General features: G+C 34.9%; 2 protein-coding genes across 3 annotated transcripts; both read right to left on the bottom strand.

The window, feature by feature from the left end:
- Positions 1-87: 87 nt before the first annotated feature.
- On the bottom strand, positions 88-1,146 carry LOC112091840 (cytochrome P450 82C4-like; the record flags this gene model as incomplete). Its single annotated transcript, XM_024166429.1, has 1 exon — positions 88-1,146. A coding segment is annotated over exon 1 (957 nt), but the record flags the coding sequence as incomplete, so codon positions are not given.
- Positions 1,147-5,610: 4,464 nt separating this feature from the next.
- LOC21384555 (probable transcription factor KAN4) lies at positions 5,611-9,204 on the bottom strand. Of its 2 annotated transcripts, XM_024166430.1 has the most exons (7): positions 8,064-9,204; positions 7,876-7,952; positions 7,626-7,655; positions 7,495-7,531; positions 7,182-7,308; positions 6,121-6,220; positions 5,611-5,975 (listed from the first exon to the last, which is right to left on the bottom strand). In XM_024166430.1, the coding sequence occupies exons 1-7, from the start codon at positions 8,593-8,595 to the stop codon at positions 5,790-5,792; spliced, it is 1,089 nt and encodes a 362-aa protein (XP_024022198.1). In that variant the 5' UTR covers positions 8,596-9,204; the 3' UTR covers positions 5,611-5,789. The 2 variants fall into 2 exon arrangements, with proteins under 2 accessions (XP_024022198.1, XP_010097641.1); XM_010099339.2 differs by lacking the exon at positions 7,626-7,655.
- Between the last annotated feature and the right edge of the window lie 560 nt (positions 9,205-9,764).

The following is a 9,764-nucleotide window of genomic DNA, read 5'->3' as shown; positions in this document are numbered from 1 at the left end:
ATATATATCCCACTAGTTGCGGCTTTTAATGGTAGTTAAGCTACAAATTCAAATTGTCAGCTACATATGTTAATTTATCCAACATACCAGACATGTAGACTTGATGCTAATATCCGCATCATACTGAAAATTGGAAAGCTCTCCTCCTTCCTGAAGCGACAACATAACGTCAATGAAGTCCTGATCTGAATCAGCCATTTTAGAAGCCCTCCTCCGACGATGCTCCTCCAGCCACCCTCCAAGAATAGCATCCAACTCCTTGGCCGTCCTCTTCATCGCCCTCTCATGGCCATGCAAATCCAGCCACCACAGAAACGGAAGCGCGTCCGACACCACAAATATCCCTATCAAATGAAAAAACTCACAGATCGCCTTCTGGCATCGCTGCGCCTCGTCCCCGTTGCACTCGGCCAACGCCCCGAAATACCGCTTTCCTGCCACCATCCTCACCACCATGTTGAGCGTCAGCTCGTCCAACCACCGGCTCAGCTCAACGACGACGGGATGCGCGCCGTTTTGGACCCTGTCGTACAGGTCCTGGATCCCGGTGTCGATCTCGGAGATCCTGACGTGCTTGAGCATCTCGAGGCGCCGGTTGGAGAGGAGCTCGAGGGTGGCGATCTTCCGCATCTCGCGCCAGAAAGGGCTGTAGGGCGCGAAGCCGAAGACGGCGTAGTTGTAACCCATGTGCTTGGCGGCGACGGTGGTGGGGCGGGAAGCCAGCGCCTTGTCGTTGGCAGTGAAGCAGTCCTTGGCCACATCCCAGCTGTTCACGACGAATGCGCGGCGGCTTCCGAGTCGGATGTTGAACGCGGGGCCGTAGTTGTCGGCCATAGCGCCGAGGGTCCGGTAGAGGAGCTGATCACCGCCGCCGAGGAGGTGGAGGTGGCCTATAATTGGCCATGCACCCTCCGGCTCAGGAGCTTGAACTCCAGGGGTAATACGAGTCGGCTTGCTCTTTTTTCTGAGCAGTGCATAGTAGAGAATGACTGAGGAAGCAAAAAGAGCAAGGGTTATTAGAACCTGGAGGGAAGGAATATCCATGAAGTCAACTAGGAGAATGTTTATGGTCTTAATTAACAAAGAGAGAAAACCAAAAAAAACAAGTAGAATGTTTAAGAGTTGGAATTACTATAAGGAAGAGCCCTTTATTTATAAGTCAACCTCAACAACAAATGACGCCACTGGAAGCATGAGCCATACTGAATTAGTCTAAGGCAAGAATCATGTCTTATTTTCTTATGATGGTTGGTGGCGAGATAACTGTATACATGGTCAGACGGTCCAAGCTCCTTCTTTTTTTTTTTTTTTTTTTTTTTTTTTTTTTTTAATTTCCCGATCGAATATAGCGCATTTAGGACACAGTTCCATAATGTATTAATATTAATGTATTAAAATAATTCTCTCCGTTAATTTTACCCTAATTAATTATTCAGTACACCAAATATACCACGTCATTTTAATAATGTGGTACACCCATCTAATTAATGACTGGTATTTGTGTCCTTTTTCATGTTTATTTAAATTAATAAACTTTTTCTTTCTTAATGTATATTCCATTAATTACTTACTAACACTTATCATAAATATTTCACCTGTATTTTTTTTATCTCAATTAATTTAACTTTCAAGAATATTGTCATTTTACACTTAAATCAATTTAGGATACTCGGAAAAAAAAAAAAAAAAAAGGAAAGAAAGCAAGAAACGATATGAATGAATTTGTGTATCACTGGGTTGAGATTGTACTACGAGTACCACTAGTATTTGTTTTTTCCTAGTTAAACCGATTGAAATTCATCTTATAGCTAGCCTTTTTTGTTTTTATTGGCTATACAATCCTATAGCTAGCTTAACATTCATATTTCTCACTCAGCCACGTTCTTTCATATAAGAGGATACAAATTGTCGCCTTTTTGTTTGAGCCAAAAAAAATAAAATAAAGACAAGACTACTCGTCCTGCTTGTCTATATGATTCTATGAATATAACTTACTAGTAGCAAGTTTGTTGATATGGGCAGGAGGGATGCAATTTACTTGTTAACGCTTCCTTTTTTTTGTTTTTTCACACTCCAAGTTTTCTAAATTGATAAAGTGTAGAGAAAATATTTTCTAAAAGTTAAAAGAAATGTCTCGTCTCGAGAGTTGAAAAATAAATATAAAAAAATCTAGATGGAGTATATTTATGACAAGTGTTATTGAAAAAATTAAAGGACTATATTAGGAGAGAGAAAAATATTAAAAAGAATTGACATGATAAAGCACACATTTATTAAATGAGGGTACACATCATCAAATTTGATGTGGTACATTATTCACGTTGTTTTGAATGGAGGGCTTGGCATATAATAAGAATTCTTTTTTTTTTTTTGGTTGGAATTCAAATATTCATTATGTAAAACGGCGTGTCGTATTTAATCGAATGACACCCCAACTACCCCTGGTTTGTTATAATTTTTTCTAATAAAAAATTAAATCTAAAGTGCACCTAAAATAATAGAACAAACAAACAATTTCAGCCACGAAATTTGCATAAATGAAATTTTAACATCTTCAAACTACACATTCTTGGGCGCAATTTTATTTTTTTGTCAAAACATTGTTTTTTTTTTTTTTTGGTTTTTAGCACATTGGCCTCTTAAACTTGTCGTGGTTTAGTAAATTGCCCCGCAAATTTTTAATTTTGATAAGTTACCCCCTCAACTTGTAAAATTATTGCAACATTTTGACGACGATTATGTTAAATTAGTGTCAAAAAAGCACGTTCAGCTAAAAATTTTAACATTCTAATTTAAATGTAACATAAATCTTTCAACATTTCAACTTTTAATCCTTTAAATTTAATAAAATATTTGAGTAAATTTAATTAAATGGGACATATTATAATAAATTTATAAGTTCGGAAAACAACCTACCAAAATTAAAAATTTAAGAGTAATTTATTAAACCATGATAAGTTCGGGATGATAATTGTGCCAAAAACCCATTTTGTTTATTCTTGTCAACTGGCATCTTCAGTGGCAATTTAGTTATTTTTAGAAATGTAGAAGTGTTTTTGTAATTATCACTTAACTTTGCTTAAAAAAAGAGAATCAAAGGACATGTAGCATTTGCGGCCGTTTCTCTTTAAAACGAGATTTCTTCATTGTGCCTCCGTCCTGGTACTATCTATTATGGCCCCGGAAAAATCACTGACGAGCCGATCAGATTTACTCAAGTCTCACAATGGCACCGAATGAGTTTCTCAAAGCATGGATATTGGAAAACACAAAAATTAAAGGAAGAAAGAGAAAAATAGGCTAAGACTTGAGATGAATTAAAATTAATAGGCCAATAGTTTACATAAGTTAATAAATAGGCCAAATTACTGTTTTCGTCCATAACTTGTCTGGTTATGAACCATAACTTGACAAGTTATTCCCGATTTTTATTCATAACTTGTCTGGTTATGAACCATAACTTGACAAGTTTATCCATAATTTATCTGGTTATGAACCATAACTTGACAAGTTATGGCCTATTAATTTCTATAACTAAAAGTTGACCTATATACTTTCTTAAGCTTTTCATATTGGCCTATTTCCTACTATTTCCCAAAATTAAAAACACAAAACCAAAAAACAAAAATAAAAGTAAAAATAAAATAACAGCAACAAAACTCAACTCGTATTAATTACTTGCTCTCATTCTAATACTTATAAAATCCGGCTTAATATCACTTAAAAAAAACGTTGTGAAACAAGTACTGATGAGATTCGAGTTAATTAAAAGCAATCTGATCGCAACATTTCTAAGTTATATTAGTAAAAACTAATAAAGAGAAATGCTAATAAAATTAGCAAGAAATTCTTTTTTTTTTCTTTTTAACACATGCGCCAGGAAAGATATAGCCAAATACGCGCAGTGGATCAGATAAAAATGGTGGAAATTGAATACAATGTCTGAGAGAAATTGGACCAGCGTGAGCGTGAATAGTGTTTTGACCAGAAAATACATGCAATGATGAATAGTATGAAATTTTCACGGAACACGCAGAACCTGAATTCACGATTTGTCAGGGTGGTGCTCTGTAGATTCAACGAAATTATAATCTGTCACCAAATTGCGTGCATACATTTTCGGACTGAAAGACAACCGGCAATGATGAATACTACCAACTCCGCCAAGGGACTGCAACAATATCTCAATTTAGGTCTCTCTGGACAAGTGACTCTCCTCTTTCATCCCACCAAAAAAAAAAAAAAAAAACTCTTCTTAATGTAAGTAATCTGAGTACTTGTTATATTTTTCATTAATTTCATAATTTCATTTCTAGGGAGGCTATCCATGTAGATGTAGCTTGATAGACTAAAGACAAATGTATGCCCAACATTTTGAACGGAACAACACATAAGGCCTCATTTTCCTTTGCCCAATATGATCCTTCCATCATGGAAGCCCATTTGTGCTTTATTACTATTATTTTCTTTCATTTTACTATATATGTGCACCTATATATTATTCAGATCGAATAAAATTGCAATTTGTAACTGTGTTTGAATTGTGTCCGAGGAAAACTTACGATAATATTCTAGTGTCAATTCAAAAACCAAAAAAATAAAAAAATTACGAGTACAAATGTCATTAACTGTCAGGATTCTTTTTCTTGCCGGCCTTGTCTTTATTTCCTTTTGGTTTCCAGTTTGAAATTATTGAACGGCCTTTAGTACCTGTTAGAAGTCAAATATGTGGACTTCGTTTCCTCTCCTCTACGATAGAAACAACATACCAGCAATTAAGTACATTTTATAAAAGTATATAGAAATTATGTGATTTTATACGCCTTAAAACTTTAAATAAATTATTATAGTGGAGGATAAGAATTCACCAGATAAATTGTACCCTTTCACTATCATAGTCGTGAAGTAATATTAACGAGAACCCCTGCAGCAAATTCTTTTCAACGACACTAATTGATGAGAAAACAAATGAAGAGGGCATATGAACCGATACATATCTTATGAGCTTAGCGAGAAAGTATTCAGTACGTAGCTTCAAATCACCTACAGTTCTAGATCAGTGCATATTGATCATTAACTTGAGGATTTTTACCTTTTTTTTATTATGATAATTTGCTAATATCAATAACGAATGGAAGGGAAAAAAATTACACAATTAATAATTTCTTAAATCTTAATTCATGTTCTTGCCATAATCAAATTCGAGCACTATATTGATCAATATGTAATGGGATCTGCTTATACAGCAAGGTCCTCAGCACTGAGTCAGCAGCAAAATCATTCATAAAACTGTAGATATTAGTCATAATTAGAAGCATGCTTTTTAATTATGCTACCGATGAGTCCATGTCGTGGAGGTCTGGGTTCCAATTAAAACCATGTAATTGCACAATTGAAAATAGTAATCACGTGTTGAGCCTTTAATATTTTTGGACTTCTAATTAAATATTTACGTATTGGACTTTTTAGTTATATTTTTCTGTAAGACTGTTCACCGTTCAGCCAACACATGAAGAAAAAAGTGAGAAGATAAAACTAATATTGTTTCCAGTTCCTAAGTTTTTGAGAAAATTTAGTAAACTAGAATGTAAACATATGTGCGTGCGTGTGTGTGTGTGTGTGTGTGTGTGTATATTAGCAATTACCATTTCCCATTCTTTCATGCATGACAAAACAAAGACAAAATTCGGGGAAACTGGTACAAATTAATGCGTGTAGTACTGATATTTTCTCAACTTCCAACCGACAAAAGGAGAGAGAAAAATGCTATTTTGTTACGTTGTGGTGTTTCAACACTTGAGAAGGTTTAATTCATTATTGGACGGGTCATGATGAACATGGTCCTTTTGCCAGCTTGGTCTTCCAAGAGTGAACTCTAGGTTAAGGCACGTATTCGAATTAGATGACAACGAGGTAGAATCCATCCTCTCCTTCAAGCTATCAGATACTTGGATATCTGAGTTTTGTTTGTCCCCCTAAATAAATAGTTTACAGTAGTGAATTAAGCAACATTATATTGACTATAAGAAAACGATGATGTGTTAAGCTCTAATGTATGTATTAGTACTGTATGAAAATTCAATTTTTGAACGCAGGGTGATTTTGGTAATTTAATTATACCTTGGTCACATTTTCTTGGAACCGAGAAAATGTTGAACAGTTTTCATGACTTGAGTTGCTCCTTTCTGCTGTGTCTAGGGATGGCGATGACCATAGACCTCTGCTCAAAATTATAATAATTAAAGGAGGAAAAGAAAGAGTTTACGTTACAAACAACATAATATTGTCAAAATTACTAGCATATATATCTTTTACGTACTTTTAATATTACGGATTCAAACAATCTAATCAATCGTATCATGTCATATCATCTAAAAGTTTTGAAATACTATTTAATTGAGATTATGCTTATTTATTAAATGATATGAAAAAATATGATTAGTTAAATATCATTTAAAGTAGCAAATATTATACAGGTGACCTGAATCCCTACATTACTGCCACTGGTGTTAATTATACATAGATTTTTTGGAAAAGTTTTGAGAATAGTTACAAAATTATATAATTTAAGATAACCCTCCAAAAAGTAAACAGTAATTTTAGACAGTACATACTGTTGGTAGCCATGCATAATAAAGTCAACAAAATCCAGCCAACAAACCAAAATATTATTAATTACTAGATCGGCCAGGGCATGGTCATATGTCAAAGACTAATTCCTTGTGAGTTGTAGCAAACTTAAATATACTCCGTCAGATTTGAACAGCATTGAAATTTGTACTAAATTTCCCTTGACTTTTAAAGACTCATTCATTTTTGGATCAAGATATTCAAAATATAAAGGATGTGATCAGATGTTGAACTAGATAGAGAAATTAAACAGGATCGTAATGTCTTTCTAACAAAAACACTCTACATACGAACCTAAGCTTTATTCATCAAATCCAATGTATCTTTTTATTGTGACTACCAATAATAAATTCTCTACTAACTTCACCATTAACAAAGACAGCCACACCATACGTTGGAGTTTGAACAAAAAAGGTCTCATACATTTTATACTCTATTAATAATTTGTGCATATGTGTCTGTAGAATTTAATACTTGTTTATAATATCCAATATATTGCATAATTTTTACAAGTAAAAAAATTAGAAAAATATCTATCAATATGCACTAACCCATGGGAATTTGGAGGTAGTACTCTTGACTGCAAGTGAAATTTCTCTGAAGAAAGAACTCCATCTACATGATCATCAAGATTAATCCCTGGCCTTTGGTTCAAACCCATATCTGTTTGTCCTTGACCTGAAATATTATTCATAACAAATAATTCACATGTTCTTAAGTCAGTCCAATCTCAATCATTTTTACGTTTAAGTTGGGATACAGTACCATATGATAGAGTTTTTCTGTCCCACTCTTGAAACAAACAGAATAATGGAAAGAGATAAAAGGAAAAACGAGGGTCCTTCGGAAGGAAAATCCAATTACCTGCTGCTTTGTCAGTGCTCTTCACTGTTCTATACATCTGCATGAATACCCAAACAGAAAACAAGAAATGTAAAAAAACAAAAATTGGAAAAAATGAAATAAAAAATAAAAGTCCGCATTTCTAAGATTACCCCCGCTTGATGCCCTTTTGTCCTTACCCCCTGTTCTCCACCCACCATCACAAACGAATAATAGCAATATTACAAATATAAAAATACGAAGAAAAAATGTTGAAAGGAATTACTGATAAGGAAAATTACAAAGAACACCATTATTCTAACAGGTTCATAAGTTTCAAAGCAATAAGTTCCAACAAAAAATAAAAAATAAAAGAAGTTTTCTCAGAGCTATAAGGATTGATCATCAGCATAGTAACCCCACCTGTAAGTGACTCTTCACGTGAGCTAGGGTTAGATCCTTGACATTCATCAACTCTAATACAGATTTTGGCGTTGCTCCTGTGACATTTTAAACATATTTATCTAATTATATACACAATTAAACAACAGAAAAAACAACTCTGATAAAAAATAAAATAAAAATCAAAGGGATTGTCTCATGACAATTACTTTCATGGCCGCCAAGAAGCTGAACTGCGTGAACGAAATGGGCGTGAAGGGTTGTGGTCCATCTCATTCTCGGAGCTCTGACGCTTCTCTTCACCCCACTAATCGATCTCGCGTTTCGCTTAAAGTCGCGGCGGAAGATTTGAGGTTGGTGTTGGAAATGACTAACGGTACTATTGCTAAAGCTTCTAGGTGGATGATGATGATGATGAACTGGTGGATGAGCAGTACTGCTGATCAAATCCTTCACCATCTCAAGCCCTAGACTCAAGGTGGGCACATGAGAAGAGCCAAAAGTAGTAGAAATACTCTTATTCTCTGATGGGTAGAAACCATTTTCATGGCTCAAATCGCTTGTACTGCTTCCTGAGTCGGTGGCTGAGCTTCTATCATTGAAAAGTAGAGCTGGTTTTCTTGATGAGAGTACCACTTCCTTAGCTTCATTTTCCAGAACTAGTGATGGTGGGCTGATCTGCAAGGAGAGGTCAGGCAAAGAAGATGTGGCTCTCATTATGGCGTTTTGGGTTGGGAACATAACGGTGGTGAGGAGAGCTAAATAAAGAAGAAACTGATGATGATCAGGGGTATAAATGGAATATTTTTTTTTTTAATAAGTAGCTAGGTTGGAGGAGACAAGGAGAAAGAGAGAATTAATATAGTTCTTTTTTTTTTTTTAATTTTTCAAGCTGTGATTATATCATGAGTGGCTTATGATTTGCATTGGTGTTGAGGAAGATCAGGGAATAGGCTTTTTTAAGTAGGATCCCCCTTGGGGTTGATGGGAAAAAACTAAAAATTATAAAAATGAAGAAGATATATATATGTATTAGATAGATAGATAGATAGATGCAGCAGAAACCACTAGTCAGAGAATTGCCGGAAAAGGAGAAAGTAACAGATTTCTTCCTTTTACTTTTGGGACGAAGGTCTGAACGACAAGTGTGCGAAAAGAGGAAGTAGTATTTAAGAGTGGCTCAGAGAGGGATCAGAGAGACCTTTCCACGCACACACACAGAGGAAAAGAGATGAGAAATAGAGAGAGAGAGAATAGTAATACCGTTTTCCCTTATCTATACGGTAGAGACTAGAGAAGAGAGAGTGAAAGGGAGGTGAGTTAGGGGTATAATGGAGGTTTCTGAATGGGAATGGTTGGAATTCGAGAAAACAAATGTGGCACTGTTCAATGGAATATTGGAATGGGGATTGAGTCTCTCTCTCTCTCTCTCTCTCTCTCTCTCTCTCTCTCTCTCTAAGGTTGATGGATTGCGACCTATTTAAATTCTCTAGTCTTTTTGTTTCCAATAAGATTTTATTCTGATTAACATTTACGCTTTAATTCTCTGAATTAGAATATTCCCATTTTATTTCATGAACGAGGATTGAGTGGCAGGCCAAAATATCCCTGTTAAAACCTACCCTTATTGGTCTCTTTTTCGCAGACGTGGCACACATCAGTTTCCATTACGAAAAAAACAATATTGTATATTATTTTTCTCCTTTCAGCAACATTTTTTCAAACTCAATTATATATATCTTAAATTGAATATCATGCTTCTTCAAACGAAGAAAAAAAAAATAGAGTTTAAGTCTAAGATAATCACTAGAACAAAACCTCCTGAAGGATATTAATTTCTTTGCATTGAAAACCTTGAATAAAAAATTGTTTCCTGTTCTTTTCATTCCCTCTAAACTTTTCAGCACAAC

The sequence above is a fragment of the Morus notabilis genome, unplaced genomic scaffold (genome assembly GCF_000414095.1).
Source record: "Morus notabilis unplaced genomic scaffold, ASM41409v2 Scaffold2180, whole genome shotgun sequence".
Taxonomy (NCBI): domain Eukaryota; kingdom Viridiplantae; phylum Streptophyta; class Magnoliopsida; order Rosales; family Moraceae; genus Morus; species Morus notabilis.
Note: the sequence above shows the minus strand (reverse complement) of the source record. Positions and strands in the feature narration are given on the sequence as shown.

Coding starts and splice junctions, on each gene's coding strand:
- LOC21384555 (XM_024166430.1), bottom strand. CDS start 8,595: ATGTTCCCAACCCAAAACGCCATAATGAGAGCCACATCTTCTTTGCCT. Junction 7,656..7,875: donor ACGTGAAGAGTCACTTACAG/GTGGGGTTACTA, acceptor GGTGGAGAACAG/GGGGTAAGGACAAAAGGGCA. Junction 7,532..7,625: donor CAAAAGGGCATCAAGCGGGG/GTAATCTTAGAA, acceptor GTATTCATGCAG/ATGTATAGAACAGTGAAGAG.